Genomic DNA, 26,290 nt, shown 5'->3' with positions numbered 1-26,290 from the left:
CCCACTATTACTAATGAGAGTCTCTGCTGTGTGTCTCAGTGCATATTGCGGTCAGTTCATCATTTACTAATAAAGTAACAGCCCAGTCCCTCTAAGTCTTCAATTATGGTTTAACCAGTGTTTTTTAAATCTCATTGAAGTATGTGTTCTGGGCATTACATGAGTTATTATTTGGTTAGGCATCAACTTTGCTTGATGTTTTCTCTTTTCTAAATAGCATCTTATCATTGCATCATCAATGATTTATTTGCTACATATTATTTATAAAGTAGATGGTGTAAGGAGGACAAATGCTATCCCAAAGATAGTCATAGAGAAAATGGGGGGCTATGTCACTCTGGGGAGCTGCAATGACAACAGAGGAAAGGAATCAGATACTATATGGCATCTACGTGAGCCTTTATCATCCATTCATCCCCGGATCACTGGGAATGAATTTTCTTTTGTGTGATCCTCACATCCCAGAGGATCTGCATCTGGCATGCTACTTCCAAATGACGGTGATCTCTTTCATCTTCATCTTCCATGCCACTTTATGTTACTAACCTAGCCAAGTGAGAAATCTTAGATCTTAATATTCTTTTCTTTCTCTTGTCACTTGATTACACAGTGCAAGCTCTAGCTAGGCAAAGTTCTGGGAGAAATGTAAGAAAGTCCACCAAGTCCCAGGCAGTGGCAGAGTCCTCTTTCACAAAGCAGGAGAGCAAAATATCCCAAAGTGAAATTAAGTCATTTCCAGGGTCATCACATGAATATGAATGGCAGGTGTTTGAAAGTGTATCTCAAAGTTCTACCCACACACCTGCATCCATCCAAGAGGCAGAATTGCACCATACTGCATCCCAAATTTCATCACAAATTGCAGGAAGCATTGAATTATCTGAGAAATGTGCAGAAGAGGTACCAGGGGACATGCCGAAGATTCTCCTGCATCTTCAGGACCTCTCTGTAAAGTGCGGCGACACGGCTCAATTCCTCTGTGTTTTAGAAGATGAGTCTTTTGTTGATGTATCCTGGACTTACGAAGGTGTAACAATAGAGGAATCTAAGAGAGTGAAGCAGTCACAAAACCATATATAATGTTCAATTCAATTTCTTACCATATATAATGTTCAACTGGTAGACCAAGAATTGTACAGCTGCATCGTACGCAATGAGCATGGAGAGAAGACAACGTCAGCAGTTCTAAGAGTAGAAGGTGGTTATTTGATTTTTAGCTGTGACTTGCTTCATTTCATCCTCATCGCTTTATGCAGCTTTTCCATCAAGCAAATTGAATCAATGAATATATTAATTAGAATATCCTCAAATTAGCACTCTTCATAAGTGACTTTTGAAAGCCAGCCAAGTCATTGGCCAAACACTTTATGAACATATAACTTTCCAGTCTGGATTCAAGGAAGTTTAACTTTCAAATCTGGGTTCAGGAAGTTAAGGTTTGTTTCCTATGTGCTGTTATTTTCTAACACTTACCAAATGTGCCACTAAGGAAGTATACCAAAGAAGATTAAGATGTTATAGTTCATCGAGTATTTATTGAGTATTTATTATTGTGCCCGGCACTGTCTGGACCAAAATTAGTAGACTCTAGATATGTCGCCATCAGTGATGCTGGTTAGAGCCTCAGATCATCCCAGAATTGTAGCATGATCTCATGGCAAGATCATAATTTTTGTTGTTATTGTGCTTCATTCACCACCGTGTCTGGAAGGGCATGGGCATATTTACCTGGGCAAAGGATGCCTTCTTCCTTCCATCCACAGACTATCTTCTTAGATACTAACGAAATGAGAAAAGTATCTTTCATATACTGGAAGATCTTCACTGAAGCCTACGGCCATAGGGATTTGGGCATCTCCAAGGGCCTGTGGAGAGCTGTGCCCTCTATTTCCTCCCTGATCCAGCCGTACGATTTTTGAGGTATTAGAGATGTTCAGGGGGCAATCAGTGCTATGTACCTGGCCACCTCTGCACTGAATTTTAAAATGGATTTGTTAATCCACTTGATATATCTGCAGTCCTCACTCATCAAAAGGAGGGGTTTTTTTTCCTTTCTTAATCTTACATTTTGGTCTATATCTGCTAAGAGAGGAATACCTTAAGAACTGAGGTCTAGTGATGCACATTAGGTGAAAAATTCCACCATCCAGAAAGTTGACCCTCAATTTCACCATAGCTTCTGGCTGGCACAATAAATACACTGAGTAACTATCTATCTGAAGGCATTGTCTACAAGTCATGTAGGTGCCAACCGTGACCATTTCCGTAGCAAGATAATTGGGAGCTGGCTGCATTGTGGAGGTGGGGGGAACATAGACTTTTCCACTTCCTTCCTAAAGAACGCAGTACTGTAGGGAAGGCTTGATCAAAAGTTGTTCCCAGAGTAGATTTAACCTGGACATTTTTGCCTCACGATTTCTAGTTGATCAGTTCCAACTGATTATATTATTAAAATGTTGTTGGAACAGGAGCATTTTCTTGGAAAGTCCAGGCTGCCTTACCTAAGTTAAAAGATAAGCCACTTTGAAGTGTTTGAAGAGTGAAGGAATCAGGCACAGTACTAATTATCTGATATAGGCCAGTCTTATCTGTCCCTCTTTTGTTCTGGCCTAATAACTTTACACAGACTATAGAATTTGCAACGAAAATCATGGTAGGACTGGGAACCACCACAAGTCTGAGTAGAGTTCTTATGCACATCATGAGCATAGATATATTATATCTCCAACTTGGGACTAATGTGCTGCTTTCTCTCCATCCCATGGCATTCCATCTTCTCTAAATTCTGCACTTGTTTTACAAACACAGCTAATTTCTTCCTTTTCCAGACTTTATTCTTACCTAGCAAAAGAATTGCAAACCAGAGCATTTACCAAAGTTAACCTTGATTCAGACACTAAAAGTATTAGAACACTCAAAGAGTCCCAAATTAAAACAACCCATGAAGTAAAGAGAGAATCGTCAAAGAAATCATCAAGTTTGTCATTAACTTCGTGCTAACGACCCCAAGGAACTGAGAAGCCGGGGCGTCAAGCACACTGACTTGTGTCACGCGGACCGGACATTGAGTGGTACCCAGGCTTCCTCCAGAAGGCCCCCAGAAATGATTGTGTCTAAAGGCTGTATCTTTTCCTTATGTAATAAAATCAATTTTGAGTTGAAAACTCTTTGTTTTGCTCTTTAATATATAATTAGACTTTGCATAGTTTAATGTTTTAAAGGTAGTTCAAATCAAAGGAGTATTTACTAGCAGAAAACACTTAATTCTGCAGGGAAAGCAGAGAGTAGCCCTCAATTAAAAGTGGCAAGTTAGAAAATGCATGCTCCTTCTAAATGTGATTTTATCTCTTAGCAAGTGTTCTGTCAATAAGGCATTTAAAAAGAAATGTTCCTTTAGTCTGTGGATTGCTTTTCTCAATGCATGTAAAAGGCATGGGGAATTATGGAACTAAAAGTGGAAATTTCATAGAGAACCTAAAATAAAAGTGTTTTAAAATCTTTCTGTCAAATTGTCATGTACATGCTCATTGATTCATTTGGCATGGATTTTGGGGGGTGTACTTTTCTATTATTATAATAAATGAGAAAATTGTAATTGTATGAATCATGAATTGAGTCAGAAAGTATATGGAATTAATCATGAAAATCTCTTGTTTTTCCATTCTAGCCCCTGAATCAATTTTGCATGAGCAGATGGAGATGGAGATGAAAGGTATTGTTATATTGAATGTGAGATTTAAGTAGAAATTCTGAAGGATTAACAGAATCCTTGAGCTGTCTTCTGTTAGTATTATTGAGAAAAATGACATAGATGTTCAAATATATCTCTTAGAGTATATATTACTATGTCGCATGCCTGGTTTAGTATGCTAATGGTTACATGCATTTCACAGTCATTTGTCTGATGATAATTTAAAATCTTGTGTTTAAAATTTATCAGCCATATTCAACTTCATGTTTGCAGCCACTTTCAAAAGCGTGTATTAGGAAAAGTTTTCATCTTAATGCATGAAATCATGGAGTAGAAGTTTGTTTTCAAAATCCCAGTGAATTAAGTTGTACAATAGACAATAACCTAGCTGTCATTCTCAGAATGCAATGTCACGAATGAATTAGGATTGAAATGCTATTTTCTTTAGGGTGTGTGAAAATGTTACATTCCCATTCTGGTTTACACTTCGTGCACACATATCATTTTAACATTGATATGTCTCTTACACTGGCTTGCAGATAGCTGCCTTATGTGATCCTTATTGCCTGCTTTCCTTTGCATAACATCGTGTCTTTACGGCTGTATTAGTTCGAATAAACGCCTTCTCATTTTATTTTATTTTAGCTGATAATTTATGGTTATAGTTATTGTATATATTTTTAAATAGTTAATTCTCAAAAAAATAATAATTTAATCTATAATGAAAAGGATCAGAAAGGGCGTTTATTCCACTACTCTGCAAGTCAGGTAAGATTTTCCTCTTAGCTGTCAAAAGAACAAAGTTTTCCTGCTCCCAAAACAAATATGCACAGGAACATGTTATTTTGAAATGCATTTTTGCTTGTTCAAGAAGAAATTTCAGCAGTTTGAAGAAAAGACCAGACAACGAACGATTTTCGTGTCAGAATCTTTTAAACAGAGCATGGTGTTGCGTTTATTCGAACAAATATGGTGAGTGAATTTTTTTATGGATTTGTGAGAATCTGTAGCATGCACTTTATTTTATTTCCTATTTTGCAATTTCATTTATTTTCAAAATTTTCAAATACTATGGAAGATAGTAAAAGGCTTTATGATTTAACTTTTTTTCAGAATTGTTTTCTGAGGAAGAATCTGAACATTCAGAAAGAGATACACGTGATGCCTTCTCAGATTCTGAAGATGTAGACCACAGCTCCATGGCTGCTAAAAGATATGCAAGTAGAATATCATCTACGAGCTCCTGGCCTGAATATTTCAAGCCTTCTTTTACCCAAAAACTTACATTTAAATATGTTTTAGAGGGCGAACCTGTTGTTTTTAAATGTAGATTAATTGCCTGTCCAACTCCAGAAATGACTTGGTTTCACAACAATCGACCCATCCCAACGGGCCTTCGGCGGGTTATAAAGACAGAGAGTGATTTACATCATCACTCATCCAGCTTAGAGGTTAAAAGGGTCCAAGACAGAGATTCTGGAAGTTACAGATTATTAGCAATTAATAGTGAAGGGTCTGCTGAGTCAACTGCATCATTGCTTGTTATTCAAAAAGGGCAAGATGAGAAATATTTAGAATTTCTGAAAAGGGCAGAACAGACGCATGGAAATATGGAGGCTTTGGTTGAAAGGAGAGAAGATAGAGTAAAGGTTGACCTGAGGTTTACTGGCTCTCCCTTTAACAAGAAACAAGATGTGGAACAACAGGGAATGATGCGAACTATACACTTTAAGACAGTGAGACCTAGCAGGAAAATAGATTTAATGTATGATGAAGAATATTTAGAAAGTAAGTCTGATATAAGGGGATGGCTTAATGTAGGTGAAAGTTTCCTGGATGAGGAGACCAAAATGAAGTTGCAACGTTTACGGGAGGCTAGAAAAATGTTAATGGAGAAAAAGAAATTATCTCTGTTAGATGTGTCATCTGAAATCAGTTCAAGAACTTTGAGAAGTGAAGACAGTGATAAAGACATTTTGTTCTCTAGAGAGGAAATAAAAAGCAGGTCTGTATCTGATCTGGCTGACAATGGGGATAAGGTAGATGATTTAGCTGAGGTTATTGTCCAAGAGCCACATGTCCTTCCTTATCTAATGGATCAAAATGTAGGCTCTGAAGAACTTCCCACAAGCTCTCAGGCTACAGTTGATGAGGAAATTCTCCAGACCAAAATGAGAATGAGCCAAGAGCCATTCCCAAGAGAAAATCTATCAAGAGACCATTTATATGGTAACATTATAGTAAATGAGACTAACCAAGCAAGAGAACAACTTGAAGAAATTATGACCAAAACCGAAATTATAGAGTCAACTGAAGATATCATGAATGTAAGTAAGAACGAGGAAATATATGAGACCCCTAGAGAGGTGTATCCAGTTACTGTGCCATACACTAGTGAATCTTCTGGTACAGTTTTAAAAATTAAAGAAAATGAAGAGCTGGAGAGAGAAAGAATAAGAAAAGATGACTTAAGAGAATTACAACACTCCACTTCCACAAAAGTTGATGAATTCGAAACTGAACAGGAAGAAAAAACCACAAGATTTTTCGAAAATTCTTTCCAAAGACATCCACAACGTTGCCCACCTTCATTTCTTCAAGAAATTGAATCTCAGGAAGTTCATGAAGGTGACAGTTGTGAATTTGTGTGTCATTTTCAAGGATATCCTCAACCCATAGTGACCTGGTATAACAATGATATACCAATCCCACATAGTCAAGGCTTTATCATACAGACCTTTGAAAACTACTCAACATTAACTTTTTCTTCTGTTCATCCTCACAATGAAGGTTCTATCACCTGTGTGTTATTTAATCAATATGGAACGGTGAAAACAACTGGTATGCTTAAAGTCACAGCAAAACAAAGGCATGATGTCGAAGCACATAGGATCCCAGTGCTGCATGACTATGCTGACGAGGAAGAGGAGCTGACACTGGTGTTTGACCAAGCAAAAGATGTTCATCCATCTTTGAGACAAGAGGACCAAGCAGATCTCCATATGGTGGAAACTAACCTACCAGTTCCTCCCTCTGCAGATACAGAGTTGCTCTCCTTTCCTGTAGAAATTCAGATAACTGCAGCTACTCCTACACCAGAACAAGATAAAGAGTCAAGAGAACTGTTTCCACCTGAGGAGTTGGAGCCTAAAGCAACACCTCAAGATGAGGCTACTCAGTCACCAAAACACAAATTTATATTCTCATCTGATATTACTAATGAGCCACCAGAAGTGTTCCAAGACATGCCAAGGCATGCCAGGTGTACAGAGGGGGATTCCATAGTCCTTGAATGTTTACTCTCTGGTGAGCCTAAGCCAGTTGTGACGTGGTTTCACAATGGCGTCCTCTTAAAGCAGAACCAGAAGTTTCAGTTTGAAGAAGTTGATTGTAGCTACCGGTTATATATTAACAATGTTAATTCTCAAGATTCTGGAAAATATCAATGTGTTGCTGAAAACAATTCAGGAATAGTTGAAAGTGTTTCATACCTAACAGTAGAACCTGTCACTCACAAGGAATATAGTCAATTAGAAAATATTGGTGGCATTTATACTAAATATTCCAAAGAGCAACAAATTGAGGGAGAATCTGTAAAGGCACATTTTTATGATTATCCATCTGGTCCTTCTACTCCCCAGTACAATATAAAAGAATATTCTGAAAGAGAATATTTTCAAAGCCTTGAGACAATTGAACTAATAGACCAGAAAGGCCAGGTTCCTTGCACATCTTCTAGAGAAAAACCCCCCAGATTTATTCAGGGTGCTTCTAGATCCATGAAAATCAATAAGCCTGTCAGAGCAGAACTCAAACAATGTCAGGATGAGGAGGAAAAGGAACACATAATTGAAAAAACAAAGCTAAACCAAGCAGAGGGGACTGTTTATCCACTCGATTTTAGTGAAGTTAAAATTAGGAAAGAAGTAAGAAATGATTTTGGAAAACTCAGTGGACCAGAAAGGGAAAATGTGCAAGAATATGTCCAAAGTGACTACCTATCAAATATCCACACTGCAAAAAGTTCTGATAGTTACAACATAAGAGAATCATCCATCACTGCGTACGAAGAACCTTTTGGTGAAGAGAGATATTACCCAGGAAAAAAGGTGAAGCATAAAATCATTGCATTTGAAAAGTTACAACATGTCGGAAAAAGAGTTCTAGAAAAAAGACCTACCAAGAAATCGTTTGTGAATCTGCCTCAAAAGAAGCTTGATGATAGAGACTTTGCATTGAAGGAAAGAGAATCAAGATCTGGGACCTTAAATGCAAATATGCATCAGGCAGAGGCAATGTCTCCAAACACTGAACCAGATTCATCTAGCATTGTAATGGATTTAAAGCTGCTTTCTTCTCAAAATCCTAAGGAATTTGAAATACAAGAGAGGGAACAGCAGAAGGAAATAGGCCTTAGAGGTCAATCTGCAGTTTCCCAAAGGGCTGAACATGAAGCACCTATTGCATTTGACCTAAAGCAGTTTCATGCTCAGATAGAAAATGCAGATGTAAAATTTCAAGAATTAGAATTTCAAGAAGCTTATTTCAAAACCCAGCATCCTGCTTCAGAAACAACCGATACTGAGAACATTGTATTTGATCTAAAACAAATGTATTCTCATTTAAAAGATCCAGCTAAGGAGTTTCAAGGCCATGAAACTAGGCAACAGCAGAAAACACCATATAAAGAGGAATTGCCATCTGATACACAGACTACCTCTCAGAGTGTGCCAAGTAACATATTTACCAATCCAGAAATTTCTTTCCATAAGGAGTTCTCAGATAGGACTGTGATGGAGAGAAGTTGTAGGGATGAGAATGCCTTTTATTTGGAAAAAGAAGGCCAACATATGCAGGAACAAAATTCAGACATTTTAAAGACTGATATTTCTTTTAAAACGTTTTCTGAAGAGATCCACAGTGAATCACATACCCTACTTCAAACCTCTTCTGCAGATGTGGGAGAAATTGATATTTCTGAGAAAAATGGAGATGGAAGTTTCATTTCACATTTGAAAAAAGCAGCAAGTGAGGAAAAGCTTTTAGAGGTTTGTGAAATGGAGGGAGAACACACTTTGGAACCAGAGTTGACACCATTTCAAAGGCAGGATGGGGGAACACAGGGATATGTCACTGGAATTTTGGGAGACCACATAGGTGATGCTGAGGAAGCAGACACACTCCACCTAAAAAGTTCCCTGAGTCAGTGCTTTCCATTATTGATAACTGATGAGCAACAGAATACAAATGAACAAATAAGTGAAAAAATGGATGCCTCTGGAAAAGAAAAATGTTATGAAGAAGTTCAAGTACAAAATGAAACTTCTTTCTCCACTACTGAAAGAGAAAACATAGAAACTTGTTTTTCTGAAAACCCTCCTAAGTCAGGTGAGGCACCTACAATGGAACTAATGGAATCTGAGACCTCCCTGACACAATACTTACTTGCTGCTGGAAAGCATAAAGTTCCTGAGACTAGAGACACCAAACACAAGGCAGAACTTGTCCCAAGTGAATCAGTCACATCAATGGAGGTTGAGGAAGTAACTTTCAATACAGTGTATGAGTATTACAGTCAACAACAGGAATCGCTCAGACGCCCGTTTTCTCCTGAATCTGATATTTCAATTGATGTGGGAAGTACAAGCAGTGAAGAAATCTCTGAGCTAGATCAGTTTTATACCCCACCATCCTCTGTTGAACATTTTGAAACTCCAAAGTCTCCTGATTTATATTTCACTGCTTCAGATACAACTAAAAAATCCTCAACAAATTCAGGAGGTACAGCTATTGAAAGAACCACACCTTTAGAGGAAGCTACTGAAAGGTACTCCACGCCTTCTGAAGGCGAGTCAGCAGAAAGATATTCCACACCCCCAGGAGAGGCCCTGGAGAGATATGCCACACCCCTAGGAGAGACAATGGAGAGATATTCCACACCCCCAGGGGAGGCTCTGGAGAGGTATTCCACGCCTCCTGGAGAGACCTTAGAGAGATATTCCACACCTCCCGGGGAGACACTAGAGAGATATTCTACACCTTTAGGAGGAGAAATAGTTGAAAAATATTCTGTTCCTACTGGAGGACCAAACCCCACTGGAAACTTTAGAAGGTACCCATCAAAACTAGAAAGGGAGGACAGTCTGTCAAGTGAGCATTTCCACACACCTACAGAAGAGAGAAGTTCGGCTTATGAAATACGGCGTTCCGATTCCTTCGGCACGCCCAGTGAAGCCATTGAACCAAAAGACAATGAGATGCCTCCATCTTTTATTGAACCTCTGACCAAAAGGAAGATCTATGAAAACACAACCTTGGGCTTCATTGTTGAAGTTGAGGGTCTTCCAGTGCCTGGAGTGAAATGGTATCGAAATAAATCTTTGCTAGAGCCAGATGAAAGAATCAAAATGGAAAGGGTGGGTAACGTGTGTTCTTTGGAAATTGCCAACATCCAAAAAGGAGAGGGAGGAGAGTACATGTGCCATGCTGTCAACATCATAGGGGAGGCAAAGAGCTTTGCAAATGTAGACATAGTGCCCCAAAAAGAGAGAGCAGTGGCCCTCCCGCCTCCAGTAACACATCAGCATGTCATGGAGTTCGATTTGGAAAACACTGCATCATCAAGGACACCTTCCCCTCAAGAAATTGTCCTGGAAGTTGAATTAAGTGAGAAAGATGTTAAAGAATTTGAGAAGCAAGTGAAAATAGTCACAGTTCCTGAATTTACTCCTGATCACAAAAGCATGGTTGTGAGTCTGGATGTTCTTCCATTGAATTTAGCAGATGCCAAATATGGCTTCAAGGGAGGAAGAAGACAAAGATTTAACAATTGATTTAGAAGTATTTGAAATGCCTCCTCGTTTTATAATGCCTATTTGTGATTTTAAAATTCCAGAAAACTCAGATGCCATGTTCAAATGTTCAGTTATAGGCATCCCAACTCCCGAAGTGAAATGGTATAAGAATATATGTGCATTGAGCCTGATGATGTCAAGTATGTGATTAGTGAGGAGAATGGAAGTCATACCCTTAAAATCCGCAATGTTGGTCTGTCCGATAGTGCCACGTACAGGTGCAGAGCTATGAATCGTGTAGGGGAGGCCATCTGTCGGGGGTTCCTTACCATGGGAGATTCTGAAATGTTGGCTCTGATGGCAAAGAAAAGCAAAGTGACTCTAAGCAGTTTGAAGGAAGAATTAGTCTTGAAGAGAAAATACGCAGACAGCTTCTTTGAATTTCAGGTGATGGAAGGGCCTCCCAGGTTTATTAAAGGCATTTCCGACTGTTGTGCACCGTTAGGTACAGCAGCTTATTTCCAGTGTTTAGTCCGTGGCTCTCCGAGGCCCACCGTTTACTGGTACAAAGATGGGAAGTTGGTGCAAGGAGCAAGATTCAGTGCTGAGGAAAGTGGCATAGGGTTCCACAACCTATTCATAACAGGCTTAGTAAAAGATGATGAAGGTGAGTACAGGTGTGTGGCTACAAACAAATCAGGCATGGCTGAGGCCTATGCAGTGCTCAGCCTCACTTAAAGTTCCTTGTAGTGCCTCCACACTGATGAGAATTGACCTGAGTGCTTTCACATTTTCCAAATTATATACATCTAAGAAATTTACAAGTACGTCTACTCTTGGAACACATGACATTGAAAACCCCCGGGAAAAGTTTCTCTATGTGGAGATATCCTGTTTGTCTCACCTGTAAATATCCTGTTATCTAAACTGTGGAATGATCACCTGTGTCAGTTCTGCTGTCAATCATCAAACACTATTAAACATCTCCTTGGCCACCTACTTGTTTGTACTTCTGCTTTACCCGCCTTCCTCCTCCAGACAGTGTTTCAGCAGAATGCATTCTCTTTTAGCAGATAAACTGCATATGTAAAGTAAAATGTGAAATGGAAGACCAGGTCAGATGACCACACAGACAAACGAGTAAGGTAAAATCTTTCTGCTCTGAGTAGAAAGCATTTTTGAGATGATAACCCTTTTGCAAATAAATCCATGCTTGTTTACTCAGACTTAGAATAAATAAAACAAACCACAACAGAAACCAGCTTTGCCCAATTGGTAGCTAACTCTGTAATCTCTTGTACCTTGCAATCTTAATATTTTGTTTGGCTCTTTAAAAAATGTTTTCATTATTAATATCCTTCTTCTTAAATGTTTTAAATCTCATTGGTTTTGAAGGGACCAAAGGTGCTCTCTTTGTAGGTAGAGTTCATCTAGACATTTGCAAAATATGCAAATAAAGATCTTTCCACTTTTGGAAATACCTCATTTTCTCAATTTTTGAGATAGCATTAAGTGTAAAGTGTAGCATTAATTTGAAACTGGCCTGGCAGGGGAAAAAAGAAGCTGATGTATTACATATATATTTGTGTTTAAACTGAAGTCCAATTTAAGAGTCTTTAAAATTAGAAAAAGAAGATAGGATATCTTTTGTATTGAGGCAATATGGTAATATATGTTTCAAATTATATACAAATAAACTAATAAGCTTTTCTGTCTTCACTGAATTTTATTTTTCAAACTAACTAGAAATTAATCATTCAATGTTTTTCAAGTGGCTCTTTTTGCTTTTCAAAATTATGTTTAGAGTAGCTTCACAAAATCCTTAACATTGTACCTATGTGCCACTGTGAATTAAATCTTCTTATATAAGATTAATAAATATAAATTTAGTTTTCATATCTGGAACAAAAAGTTTAGACCAAAAGACCTTAGAAATGATCGTTCAACTCTAAGACTCTGTGTCATCCCAGTGGTAATATATTTTCTTTATATAACACAGAATATATTTTAGTCTTATAACAGATGACAAGAGAAATAATAGGATACAGGAATAAAATAGTGAAACTTCTCTTCCTCCAAAACTGTAAATTATGTACTGTTACTTGTGGAAGCTCCCATCATGGCTTAGCGGTTATGAACCCAACTGGTATCCATGAGGACACGCATTTGATCTCTGGCCTTGCTCAGTGGGTTAAGGATCTGGCGTTGCCATGAGCTTGGTGTAGGTCACAGACTGGGCTCAGATCCCACGTTGCTATGGCTGTGATGTAGGCTAGCAACTGTAGCTCTAATTTGACCCCTAGCCTGGGAACCTACATATGCCATGGGTACAACCTTAAAAAAAAAAAGCAAAAAAATACATATATATACACACATATATATGTATATGTATGTATGTATATATATGTGTATATATGTGTGTGTGTGTATATATATGTATATATATATTTGTCCCTGCATTGAGCAATTTTTATGTCCTATGATTATAGTAAATATTAATTTCCATTTAATTCTAAAATATTAAGCATTTAAATTGAATTTTCAGAAGAATTCATATATCCAGTTATGTTTATTATGTTTCTTTTATCTATAAGTTTTTTACATTCCCAAAATAGAAATTCCCTAAAAGCCTTTCTAATTAAAGAAGAAACTGGGAGAAAGTGTAGAATATAAACAGAGCAGTCCAGCTCACACCCCACCCCCAACCCTCCAAAAAATGTTTACTGTGCTTGCTTTGAGTCATAACTTGCCAAGATAGATATACTATTGTGGAGCAGTCATCTCTGTTTCGGCCAGGGAACCCATAATATCTGTGATCATAATTTTAGATATGATGTAGTATATCACATCATAAATCCCTAATAGAAAACTAATCCTGTAGTTTAGGGACTCAAGGACTTATTCTACTCTTAGGTGCATAATGGATCTTTAAATAAATTAGATATTCAAGTCATGACATATATGATAAGCACACTTTACCCAAACATTATACAGCATAACAGTAGTCCAAAATGTTCTTTAAAAAACAAAAAGAAAGAAAGAAAAATAAAAAAGCTCTAATGTCTTATTGGATTGACAGGAAGTGCTGAAAAATATACTTTTACGCACATAAAAAGGTGGGCTTATTTGTTTTTGCTCATTAGAATTCTGTTAGTCTCAAATGCATTGAACTTGAGAATATTCAGAATAACAATGACTGCATAAAGGAAAATAGGCCTTGCCCACACGGGGCTTACTTATTGTTGTAGATAATTAAATGGAATTTTTTATTTTCTAAGTCAATGCTACATAGCTTGAAAACCTGAAACACTAATTTCTCTGATAAAGATAAAGAATTCATTGTATCAGGCATAGCAGAGTTTAGACATAAGCCACTACTACTGCATGTATTTTTAACTATACCTTTCATGTTTCAGCACTCTTGAATTTCATTTACCATCTTTTTCATGGTTAATATACCATGTTTAGAAGTAAGGGAAACAATTGAAAATATATCAACATATTAGCAAGAAGGGGTATTTGCACTATATTGACATTCATTCCCTTTGCAGACACTTTAGGAGTTCAAGTGAAGGGAAAGCTGACGTGAATGATATATTATAGGTCAAATGTAAAATGAAATGGTCAACTTTAGTATATGAAGTTAATCAGTGCTTTTACAGCTTACTAATTTAGATAATAAATGACTGTATTCTACATGCTGTAGGTAATTTTACTAGTACATTTATAGCCAACAGACACTGGAGTCCTGCCTTCTAATGCTTGTACATTCAAACGGTGAGGAATTAAAGCATTCAAACTTCTTCCATGTGGTGCAAACAGAGTGAACTAATAGGATAGTAAAACTGCTTTTAGATAAGGTAATAAAACTATTATTAATGGAGCTGTTCTATGTACCTAACAGATTTGATGAATTAGGCGAATTCCTTGTTATCAAATTATGTCTTTCATCCTGTCATCCATGATATTGTTTAAAGAGTATCTGTTATTCACTGCTTATTTTTCTATTCAATAATAACGTGTAGGTATTTTTCGCACAATAAAATATAATCAAATTTTTAATGTTGGAATTTTCTCTCATTTCTGATTCTCCCATCTTCTTGGCTTAACATAAGCCTCATTATAAAAGCCTTTTGAAGTAATAAGGCAAAAGAAGGCTTGCGTTTCTAGTAACTGAAAACTATGGTTCTCTCACAAATTCAAACTGACATTTCCTATAGCTTTTTTTTTTTTTTTTGGTCTTTTGGCCTTTTTCTAGGGCCGCTCCCGCAGCATATGGAGGTTTCCAGGCTAGGGGTCTAATTGGAGCTGTAGACGCTGGCCATAGCCACAGCAACGTGGAATCTGAGCAGCACCTGTGACCTACACCACAGCTCACGACAACAGTGGATCCTTAACCCACTGAGCAAGGCCAGGGATCAAACCTGCAACCCCATGGTTCCCAGTTGAACCCATTAACCACTGCACCATGATGGGAACTCCCATAGCCTCTTATTTTTAATAATGACTTTAATAATAAGCAGTAACTAGAATGTAGATGTTTTATTTTGGAAGTAAATAGTCTTGCACTTGACAATAAAGATCACTTTTATACTCAAGAAAATTCTAAATACAATCATTCTGGATCTTCCTAGAAATTTACTTAAAAAAATCCTGAATTCTTTTATTGTAAATATTTAGCCAGCAGTTTCTCAAACTCTAAAATTAGGACTTTATCACAAAGGAAAACTCATAAGAACATCTTTAAAATTTATAAACTAACACAAATGATGTGAATGGAATGTTACACCAATACAGTATTTATAATCATATGATATATTGCACAAAGGTGAAAATTTTTTTAATGTGCTTTATGATAAATTAAGCTCAATAATCTAATATTCCAGGAATAAAGCAGAAGAAGGTCATCGGTTGGTGCAGAATTTGTTGACTTCTTGTTTGTTTGTTAAATGAAATAGATAATACAATAACAATCATTTTTTCCCATACAGAGTTTTCTAGTTCTCTTCTGTTTGCTGAGGAAGAAGGACTTCAAACCTCTAGCTCTGGCCTTCAGTTATCTAATAGAAATGAAACACTTGAACTTTTGTCTGAACCTCCAGTTTGTTCGGTTAATTTCAGTTCTAAAAAGGAAGGCAGTGTCCCAATTTTCATCAAAGAAGCGTCAAATGCTGAAATAAACATAGGAGATGTGGCTAAACTATCTGTTACCGTCACTGGCATTCCCAAGCCCAAAATTCAGTGGTTCTTTAATGGAGTAATGTTAATCCCTTCGGCTGACTACAAATTTGTTTTTGATGGTAACGACCACAGCTTGATCATTCTGTTCACAAAATCTGGTGATGAGGGAGAGTATACGTGCACTGCCAGTAATGAGCATGGACAGGCAACATGTAGTGCCTATCTGAAAATAAATTCCAAAGGAGAGGAACACAAAGAACCAGAATCAGCAGAGGAGAAATCTCTGGAAAAGCTTGAAGGTCCTTGTCCTCCTTACTTCTTGAAGACGTTAAAACCAGTTCACTGTGCTCAGGGGCTCCCTGCTGTCTTTGAGTACACAGTGCTTGGAGAACCTGCACCGACTGTTTTGTGGTTCAAAGAAAACAAGCAGCTTTGCACCAATGTCTATTACACTGTCATCCATCATCCGGATGGTTCTGGGACATTCATTGTCAACGACCCTCAGAAGGAAGATAGTGGTCTCTATGTCTGTAAAGCAGAGAATGTGTGGGGTGAGACCACCTCTGCTGCAGAGCTGCTTGTGCTTCTGGAAGACACAGATGTGACGGATGCCCCCAGCAAAGCAACATCCACACCAGAGGCTCCTGAAGATTTTCCACAGACGTCATCACAGGGCCCTGCCGTTAAGGCATTTGACTCAGAGCAGGAAATTGCGGCTTTTGTAAAGGACACCATTTTGAAAGCTGCTTCAGTTGCAGAAGAAAAACAGCAGTTTTCTTATGAGCATATTGTTAAAACCAGTGAACTGAGCAGTCAGGTTACTGTCGTAGCTGAGCAGCTGCAATCCACCATCATGCTGAAGCAGGATATGTCTGCTCCTGAAAGCACCAGGGAAATTCTTTCCATCAGTGGCAGTATTCATGTCCAGCCTATCAAGGAACCACTTCCCAGTTTACAACTACAGGTTGTCCAGTCCCAGAAAACCCTCCCCAAAGAAGATATTCTAATGCATCAAGAGCTTGAGTCACAGGTGGTGCTATCAGATACTGAAAAAATTTCCTCAAGTGCCATGTCTATAGAAGAAAGCAGTTCATTAGCAGCTGAGCCTCTGAAAACATTATTAGATGAACCTGAAGGGAGTTATCCACAGTCATCAATAGAAGAAACCCCACCCCATTTATATCCTACCTCTGTGGCTGAGGAGGTACTTTTACCAAAAGAAAAAACAGAATCCACAGTGAGCAAAAAGCGAAAAGTTACTCTTCAAAAGCAAGAGGCACATGCTGCCCTGATCCTGAGTCAGAGCTTAGCTGAGGGGCGCATGGAAAGTTTTGAGGGTTCTGACATCATGATCTCTCAGGTCTCCTCAGAACACATGTATACAGAAGGGGAAATCTTCATAGAAAGTGTGGGTCAACTGGACAGTGCAGGACAAGATTTTGCAGCCAGGGTTGAGGAAGGCAAGTCCTTAAAGTTTCCATTAGCATGTGAGGAAAAGCAGGTCCTGCTCAAGGAAGAGCATTCTGACTTGCCAGTGCCCCAGAACCAAACCACTGAGTATAAAAAAGAGCCCATGGTGATAAATGGCATACAGGAGGTGCAAGGAAGTAACATTCTTTCTAAGGAAAGTTTGCTTTCTGGTATTCCAGAAGAGCAACAGTTAAACCTGAAAACTCAGATCCGCAGGGCTTTGCAAGCAGCAGTGGCTAGTGAGCACCAGAGTCTTTTCTCTGAATGGTTAAGAAACATTGAACAGGTGGAGGTCAAGGCCGTAAACTTTACCCAAGAGCCCTACCGCGTGATGTGCACCTACCTTATTACCTCAGTGACATCTCTAACAGAAGAATTAACCATCACTATCGAAGGCATTGATCCTCAAATGGCGAACTTGAAAACTGAACTGAAGGAGGCCTTGTGCTCTCTGATATGCGAGGAAATGAACATCTTAGGGGCTGAGGAGCCTGGAATTCAGAAGGGAGCCAAAATAGGCCTGCAGGGAGAAATGGATTCTCTCTTAGATCCACAGAAGGTTGAAGCAATCACTGAACCAGAGGTTGAATCTAAATTTCTCATCTCAAAAGAGGAGGTCAGTTATTTTAATGTAGAAAGTCAGCTCAAAGCTATGGATACCACAGCTGCTTCCACGGCTGTTTCTGATGAAAAACAGGATGAGATACCAAAACCATCAGAGGATAAAGAGAAATCCTCTGAAGGTGGTACCAAGGAGGCTGGTGCAGTAGAGATACAGGAAGCTGAGGGTCGCTCACTCAGAGAGGATGGTCCAGTCATACTGACGCCCCTGGCAGACACTATTGCCGAGGAAGGGGACACCATAAGCCTCGCATCATCCATAACAAACGCCAAAGAGGTGAATTGGTACTTTGAGGGTAAACTGGTGCCTTCAGACAAAAAGTTCAAGTGTTTACATGATCAAAATACATATACATTAGTAATTGACCATGTAAATAGAGAAGAGCATGAAGGAGAGTATACGTGTGAGGCCTCAAATGACAGCGGAAAAGCAGCAACTTCAGCAAAACTCACTGTAGTCAAAAGAGGTTGGATTTTAACAATTAAGTGGATCAAGCTCTAACATTCACTGGATTGGAATGATTTAGGTTTCATCACTGAAGTTTCAGTTAACTGCCATTGCCAGAATGCAGTTTACTTAGAGTAAGAATCACAGACATAATCATGGTTATTAATTCTTCTTTTCCTTTACTGCCTTACTGGGTGGTATGTTATTATCTCCACTACCATTTATTTTTAAAACATATTTGCATATATTTCATAATACTGAAGAACGTTTTTAGTCAATTTGTTTATGTAATATTGTTTATTACATTATTACACTCTGTAATAAAAAGCTTTCAGTGAACACTTAGTTACCCTGAAATCGCCAGTCTCATCCTTAAATTCAAAATAACCATGATTAATTGTCCATATGTGTTTCTTGATTCAATTCCTTTTTTGCTCTTGTTTCACTTCACCACTTTATTTAGTAGATCATGTTTTTTCACATTATTCTCAGTGTTCCTAGTCAGAATATATCATGTTGTTCTGCATGTAAGTCAAAAGCATCACATTTTAATCTTTTTTCACAATTCACCGAGTAGTAATAACTGAATATATTATTGTCTTCTTTTGCCTTCACTGATCTTTCTCATTTTCCAGTCACTTGTCTTAAACTGCTACAATCCATCTCACCAATTTCAACTGTTTGACTTCATTAACAGCAACAGAAATTAGAAGGAAAAGCAAAATGTGGTGTGCCTGATAAGGAGGCACTCACGGCCTCTGCTTCCCTTTGCAGCTGCCCCCGTGATCAGGAGGAGAATTGAGCCCGTGGAAGTAGCCCTGGGCCACCTCGCCAAATTCACCTGTGAGATCCACAGCACCCCCAATGTCCGGTTCCAGTGGTTCAAAGCTGGCCGAGAAATCTATGAGAGTGACAAGTGTTCTATTCGATCTGCAAATTATGTCACCACCCTGGAAATCTTGAGAACCCAGGTTGTCGACTGTGGCGAGTACACCTGCAAAGCTTCCAATGAGTACGGCAGTGTCAGCTGTACAGCCACGCTAACTGTGACAGGTAAATGCTGTACACCGACATAGATGTTCTTCTGGTTCATATCATTGCCTGTTTTGCTTTTGGTGCAGGTACCGGAAGTGCTTGTCCTACCAGCTGGATCGAGCAATAGCCAAGATGGTAACATGGTGGCTAGGGACTGCAGAGCCTATGTGAGCCAAGAAATCATTATTTACAGTCACAGTTCTAACAATAGCTAGAAATAAAAATGATTTTTTATTTCAAGAGCAATATCAAGGAATCGTATAAGTGTCTCCTGATAGTTTGGGGTTTTTTGTTTGTTTTCAATTTTATTCTCTTTCTTTTTAAAAAATGGCTGGCTTGTTGGAAATGTCTTGGATAACTGCTAATAGCCTAGCTTCATCCTTAATATTAAAAATTTCAGGGTAGTTTGGTGCTACTAAAAAGCAAATGATGTCCCAGTATATCTAATAATTTGGAACCAGTTAACCAATTAAGAACAGAATTACAAAATGAAAAAAAAACCAGCGCTTAAGACAAAAGTTAAACAAATCCTAATAAGAGATAGGGAGCTAGCACAGGGCTTGGAACTAGGATTCTGACCCTAGGCTTTATTACAGATTTAAAAATAAGAGTAACTATACACATATTCTGTTCTCAGTTTCCCAATGACACACAGGATGACTTTTAAGTAGTTAATCCTCATCAGGTGTTTGAATGGCCTCATCAGCAAAAAAATTAGTAGCTCTTTTTTCTTTCTTTCTTTCTTTTTTTTTTCCTTTCTTTCTTTCTCTCTTCTCTCTCTCTTTCCTCTCCCCTGCTGCTTTTGCTTTCTCTCTACCAAGGGAAAGTGTGAGTATGAACTTATGAACTATGGTTTAATGTCGGGGTAGTACTGACTTGTCTTATTGACAGAAGCAATGTACTAAATGTCAGGGCGGAACTGTCCCTCGGTCTTCTTTTTCTTTTTTTTTTCCTTTTTGAAGTATACTTGATTGACAGTATTACCTCGGTCTTCTTTTTCAATGAGAGCATGGAGGAGAAGGGCAAATGTAGCATATCTCTTTGAGTTGAAAACATCAGGGTTCCCTGGAGCTTCCTCTCCTCCAGAGTTCTTTTGCATCAGAAACTCCCACCCCAAGCCCATGGTGACCCATTCAGTGGTTTTTGCTTTGTGATCAAAGTGTCTCTATGCCACCAAGTGCATGACGTTATTCTTTTTTTTTTTTTTTGTCTTTTTGTTGTTGTTGTTGTTGTTGTTGTTGTTGTTGCTATTTCTTGGGCCGCTCCCGCGGCATATGGAGGTTCCCAGGCTAGGGGTCTAATCGGAGCTGTAGCCACCGGCCTACGCCAGAGCCACAGCAACGCGGGATCCAAGCCGCGTCTGCAACCTCCACCACAGCTCACGGCAACGCCGGATCGTTAACCCACTGAGCAAGGCCAGGGACCGAACCCACAACCTCATGGTTCCTAGTCGGATTCGTTAACCACTGCGCCACGACGGGAACTCCACGTTATTCTTAATGACACTTTGGGAAATTTGTTTACCCAATGTAGGCTGGTTCAGTAATGGGACTAACCCTTGAGCTTCAAATCACAAGGAGAAAGGAGAGGGAGGAGGGTTTTTTTTTTTTTTTTTTTAAATCAGAAAGGTTCCTAAAGACTTGCTTCTGAATGCAGAATGGAAATGGGAAATTACTGCTATAAATATTTTTACTAGTTTGAAACGAGTTAGCAGATGTATTTAAAGTTAAGGCATCTAAGGATTTGCCAGTGGTTTACATGAGGGTTAGAGAGACTTTACAAAACTACTCTAACTTTTTATCACTTAATATCCCTACTCTTCAGAAAAGTCAAGTACGTTTTCTTTATCTTCCTTGTACAGTCTTCCAATTTGCAGAATTAAAGTATCAGCTGAATGGCTTATCAAATAATTCAAACAATTAATCAGCTAGTAAAATGGACAAATCTTTAGCAATAGTTAGTTAATGTTGCAGAATAAAGGAACATTTGTTCTTTCCTTTGATAGAGACGTTCAAAGTGCCGTCTTGCTCCTCCATAAAAAACACTCTCATCCTTTTCCTTTGACACATCTTTTCATCTTATTAATACGTTACCCTACTTTAAATAATGTCTCATGTCTATCGAAAGTTATAACTCATCTTTTCTCTTTCTTGGAATATATAATTACAGCAAGAGCTTTGTGGGGATAAAATATAATGCTGAACACGTTTCTTTTTACAGAGGCATATCCACCAACCTTTTACTCCAGACCTAAGTCTGTAACGACTTTTGTGGGTAAGGCAGCCAAGTTCCTCTGCACAGTGACAGGGACTCCAGTGATTGAAACCATTTGGCAGAAAGATGGTGTGGCCCTCTCACCTTCCCCTAACTGCAAGATTTCAGATGCAGACAACAAACACATTTTAGAACTCTCAAATCTTACAGTTCAAGATAGAGGGGTTTACTCCTGTAAGGCTTCTAACAAGTTCGGAGCCGACATCTGCCAAGCTGAGTTGATCATAATCGACAAACCTCATTTCATTAAAGAATTAGAACCTGTGCAATCAGCTGTCAATAAGAAGGTCCACCTTGAGTGCCAAGTTGATGAAGACAGAAAAGTCACAGTTACCTGGAGTAAAAATGGGCAAAAACTACCACCTGGGAAAGATTATAAGATCTATTTTGAAGATAAAATAGCATCACTTGAGATCCCTTTGGCCAAACTAAAAGATTCAGGAACCTATGTTTGCACAGCTTCCAATGAAGCTGGAAGCAGCTCATCTTCAGCTACAGTCACTATCAGAGGTAAGAAATGTTTAATTCTCCACTCCCTTCTTTGAAGAGATGCCTCAGTAGAAAAATTATTGACAAACAATGCAGTCAGTGCTTCTGTGATTAATTTCATCCAAGCAAATGTTTTTTTGGGGGGGAAATCCCAGCATTATTTGATTTTTTTTTTTTTGGTCTTCTTCAGAATTCACTTGCTCTTGTTCATTTAAAACTATCTGCCATTAACAAGACTTGCTTAAAATTTCTTCCAAGAACCGTCAGTGTCTAGGCAATCCTTAACTATCTTCCTTCATAAAATTGCTCTTTGTATAAGTAGAATTTGTTTGGTTTGGGTTTTGTTTGTTTTATTTTTAATCAAAAGTTTGGGAAAGTATTTTGGAGACATGAAAAGCTGTGGAGTACACCACAACCTCTACAGAAATTTCATGAAGATGTTGTGTGTGAGTGTGTTGTGTCTTTTTTGTTGTCTCATGTCTACTTTTCTCTTGTGTAGTTTATGCTTCAGCTATCTTTCCCTTTCTCTTTTTTGTTAACTTCATGTAGAGCCACCATCCTTTGTGAAGAAGGTGGATCCCTCTTATTTAATGCTCCCAGGTGAATCAGCACGCCTCCACTGCAAGCTGAAAGGCTCACCTGTGATCCAGGTTACTTGGTTTAAAAATAACAAAGAACTTAATGAGAGTAACACAATCAGAATGTCTTTTGTCAATTCTGAGGCTGTCCTCGATATTACCGATGTAAAAGTCGAAGACAGTGGAAGCTACTCGTGTGAAGCAGTAAATGACGTTGGCAGTGACAGCTGCAGTGCTGAAATAGTTATCAAAGGTTTGTTCACTGGGTTGTAGTCCATTGTTTTCCTGAGAAGAGATTCTCTTTTTAATTGCCTGTAACAGATTACTTATACAATGCTTTTGTGCTTTTATAGAGCCTCCTTCTTTCATCAAAACTCTTGAGCCTGCAGATATAGTGAGAGGAACAAATGCCCTCCTTCAATGTGAAATCTCAGGCACTGGACCATTTGAAATTAGCTGGTTCAAGGATAAGAAGCAAATCCGAAGTAGTAAAAAGTACAGGTTGTTTGCTCAGAAGTCTCTTGTGTCCCTGGAGATCTTTTCTTTTAATAGTGCAGACGTTGGTGAATATGAGTGTGTGGTTGCTAATGAAGTTGGGAAGTGTGGCTGTCTTGCAACACACTTATTAAAAGGTTAGTGACCGAAAAACTGATCTCTCTTTAATAAGTTGTCAAAATATCTTTCTTAAGCCATGGAAGGAAAACTGGTACTTTCTTTTCCTCTCCTAATCTTTGAAAATGTTTTGTCTTTGGTTTGACCTGGGGCCCTGGGAACAATCCAGTCTTTATTTTGAGACTTGTGTAAATGTTTAATTTCTGATAATAAAAGTAAATTGCGTAAGCCATTTGGGCAGCTGATAACCGTGTATCTTCTATGCTTCTTTCTCATGGATGGAATTGTAATTTCTCTTGAATCGTGTTTTTTCTTCTAATTAACCAACACTATAGATAAATGTAATCTAGATAAAATCCTTAAATGTGTATGGTGTTGAAGTGTCTGGGAATTGATAAGTTTCTTATGCTCTCTTTCTTTTGCTAGAACCACCAACCTTTGTAAAGAAAGTAGATGATTTTACTGCACTAGCAGGTCAAACAGTTACCTTACAAGCAGCTGTGAGAGGATCAGAACCCATTTCTGTCACATGGATGAAAGGACAGGAGATCATTAAAGAAGATGGAAAAATCAAAATGAGCTTTACCAATGGTGTTGCGGTCTTGATAATCCCCGATGTGCAGATTAGCTTGGGTGGCAAATATACTTGCCTGGCTGAAAATGAAGCCGGAAGCCAAACATCAGTTGGGGAATTAATAGTTAAAGGTTCGTGTAGGAACATTTTAAGTTGATATATCCTTTTAAAATGAAACCTTAATATATACTTAGGGATTCTAACTATTTAATACCATTGTAGAACCTGCCAAAATCGTTGAGAGAGCAGAACTGATCCAGGTGACAGCAGGAGACCCAGCCACGTTGGAGTATACAGTCACAGGCACCCCAGAACTCAAGCCCAAATGGTACAAAGATGGGAGACCTTTGGTGGCCAGTAAAAAGTACCGATTAAGTTTTAAAAACAATGTTGCCCAACTCAAATTTTATTCGGCCGAACTGCATGATAGCGGCCAATACACATTCGAGATTTCCAACGAAGTGGGCAGCAGCTCATGTGAGACAACTTTCACAGTATTAGGTTCGTATCTTTAGAAACCTATGCTTCCATATTCCTTTGAAACCCAACAAGTGACTGAAACTAAAATCACTGGGCGCTTTTCCATTTTTTTCTCTTCTTGTGCCATGAACAGATCGAGACATTGCTCCATTTTTTACCAAACCCCTCCGCAACGTGGATAGCATCGTTAGTGGAACTTGCAGGCTGGACTGCAAAATCGCTGGCTCCCTCCCCATGAGGGTGTCCTGGTTTAAGGACGGCAAAGAAGTGACTTCCTCTGACAGATACAGAATAGCCTTTGTGGAAGGCACGGCCTCTTTGGAAATAAGCAGGGTAGACATGAATGATGCAGGGAATTTCACCTGTCGAGCCACGAATTCTGTAGGAAGCAAAGACTGCAGTGGAGCCCTGATTGTGCAAGGTTGGCCGGGGACTGTGCCTTTCATTCTTACATAGACCATGTTTAAATTAAGACTTCTTCCCTTCGATCGTGCCTCCTAACTCTTTGAAATTCTTTCTTATGCCCCTTCTTAGAACCACCCAGTTTTGTAATTAAACCCGCATCAAAGGATATTCTTCCTGGCTCTGCTGTCTGCCTGAAGAGCACATTCCAGGGGTCCACCCCTCTCACAATCAGATGGTTTAAGGGTAACAAAGAGCTAGTTTCCGGTGGAAGCTGCTACATCACCAGAGGAGCTCTAGAAAGTTCCCTGGAACTCTATTCAGTAAAAACCTCAGATTCAGGCACTTACACCTGTAAAGTCAGCAACGTGGCTGGAGCCATGGAATGCAGTGCAGACTTATTTGTAAAAGGTTTGCATCATTTTCCTGACCTCTTTGTGCTACCATTGTTCTAAGTTCTTTCCTCCTTCTCACAGTTCTTAATGACTTCCTTTCTTCCACAGAACCTGCCACATTTGTTGAAAAGTTAGAGCCATCACAGCTGTTAAAGAAGGGAGATGCCACCCAGCTAGCCTGCAAAGTGACGGGCACCCCTCCAATTAAAATAACCTGGTTTGCAAATGATAGAGAGATTAAGGAGAGCAGCAAACACAAAATGTCCTTTGTGGAGTCCACTGCAGTTCTAAGACTGACAGATGTTGCCATTGAAGACAGTGGTGAATATATGTGTGAGGCTCAGAATGAGGCTGGCAGTGACCACTGTGGTAGCATTTTAATAGTCAAAGGTTTGTGTTCGCTTTGCCCACTGTGTTACCAAAGTTGTGGCCCAGAGCACAGACTCCTCCCCCATTAACTCAAAATAATTGCTTTTCTACCATAGAGTCACCTTACTTTACCAAGGAATTTAAGCCCATCGAAGTGTTGAAGGAGTATGATGTCATGTTGCTAGCCGAGGTGGCAGGCACACCTCCCTTTGAGATCACCTGGTTCAAAGACAACACAACACTGCGAAGTGGTAGGAAGTATAAGACCTTCATCCAGGATCAGCTGGTTAGCCTGCAGATCCTCAAGTTTGTGGCTGCAGATGCGGGTGAATACCAGTGTCGGGTGACCAATGAGGTGGGCAGCAGCACCTGCAGTGCCAGGGTGACTTTAAGAGGTTAGTGTTGGTTCTGATAATGGACTGATTTTTCTGCAGAGTTAGTGCTCATTTTTTTAAAGCCAGTTTTGCTAGACAGCTGGTATTGATTGAGAATTCATTCTTCTGCTAGAACCCCCAGCCTTTGTAAAGAAGATTGAGAGCACCAGTTCCCTTAGAGGAGGCACCGCTGCCTTCCAGGCCACTCTGAAGGGCTCCTTGCCAATCACGGTGACTTGGCTAAAAGACAATGATGAAATCACCGAAGATGATAACATAAGAATGACCTTTGAGAACAATGTGGCCAGTCTGTACCTCAGTGGCATTGAAGTCAAGCACGATGGGAAATATGTCTGTCAGGCCAAAAATGATGCAGGAATTCAAAGATGTTCTGCATTACTCTCAGTAAAAGGTTGGTTCAGAGAGTTTGCTGTGGGTTTTAGGGAAAAAATGCTAATGCAAGTCTTTGAGCTGAGCAATTCACAACCCATACCTATCCCTTT

The 26,290-nt window shown here is 39.0% G+C and overlaps 2 protein-coding genes across 3 annotated transcripts in view; both read left to right on the top strand.

Moving 5' to 3' along the window:
* Nucleotides 1–26,290, top strand: part of TTN (titin) — a 274,931-nt gene that overhangs the window by 50,779 nt on the left and 197,862 nt on the right. Inside the window, exons 44-56 of one of the 2 annotated variants that reach the window (XM_047772981.1) lie at nucleotides 3,668–3,712; nucleotides 15,477–18,224; nucleotides 18,980–19,258; nucleotides 21,461–22,024; nucleotides 22,553–22,834; nucleotides 22,935–23,213; nucleotides 23,620–23,898; nucleotides 23,990–24,268; nucleotides 24,381–24,668; nucleotides 24,782–25,060; nucleotides 25,153–25,434; nucleotides 25,530–25,808; nucleotides 25,921–26,199. In XM_047772981.1, the coding sequence (XP_047628937.1) occupies nucleotides 3,668–3,712; nucleotides 15,477–18,224; nucleotides 18,980–19,258; nucleotides 21,461–22,024; nucleotides 22,553–22,834; nucleotides 22,935–23,213; nucleotides 23,620–23,898; nucleotides 23,990–24,268; nucleotides 24,381–24,668; nucleotides 24,782–25,060; nucleotides 25,153–25,434; nucleotides 25,530–25,808; nucleotides 25,921–26,199 (6,162 nt within the window). The remainder of the gene's footprint in view (nucleotides 1–3,667; nucleotides 3,713–15,476; nucleotides 18,225–18,979; nucleotides 19,259–21,460; nucleotides 22,025–22,552; nucleotides 22,835–22,934; nucleotides 23,214–23,619; nucleotides 23,899–23,989; nucleotides 24,269–24,380; nucleotides 24,669–24,781; nucleotides 25,061–25,152; nucleotides 25,435–25,529; nucleotides 25,809–25,920; nucleotides 26,200–26,290) is intronic. The other variant, XM_047772982.1, reaches the window with a different exon arrangement.
* On the top strand, nucleotides 10,572–11,484 carry LOC125123339 (myosin light chain kinase, smooth muscle-like). The gene has a single exon (XM_047772984.1). The coding sequence runs from the start codon at nucleotides 10,660–10,662 to the stop codon at nucleotides 11,221–11,223; it is 564 nt and encodes a 187-aa protein (XP_047628940.1). The 5' UTR covers nucleotides 10,572–10,659; the 3' UTR covers nucleotides 11,224–11,484.

The sequence above is a fragment of the Phacochoerus africanus genome, chromosome 3 (assembly GCF_016906955.1).
Source record: "Phacochoerus africanus isolate WHEZ1 chromosome 3, ROS_Pafr_v1, whole genome shotgun sequence".
Lineage (NCBI taxonomy): Eukaryota > Metazoa > Chordata > Mammalia > Artiodactyla > Suidae > Phacochoerus > Phacochoerus africanus.
Note: the sequence above shows the minus strand (reverse complement) of the source record. Positions and strands in the feature narration are given on the sequence as shown.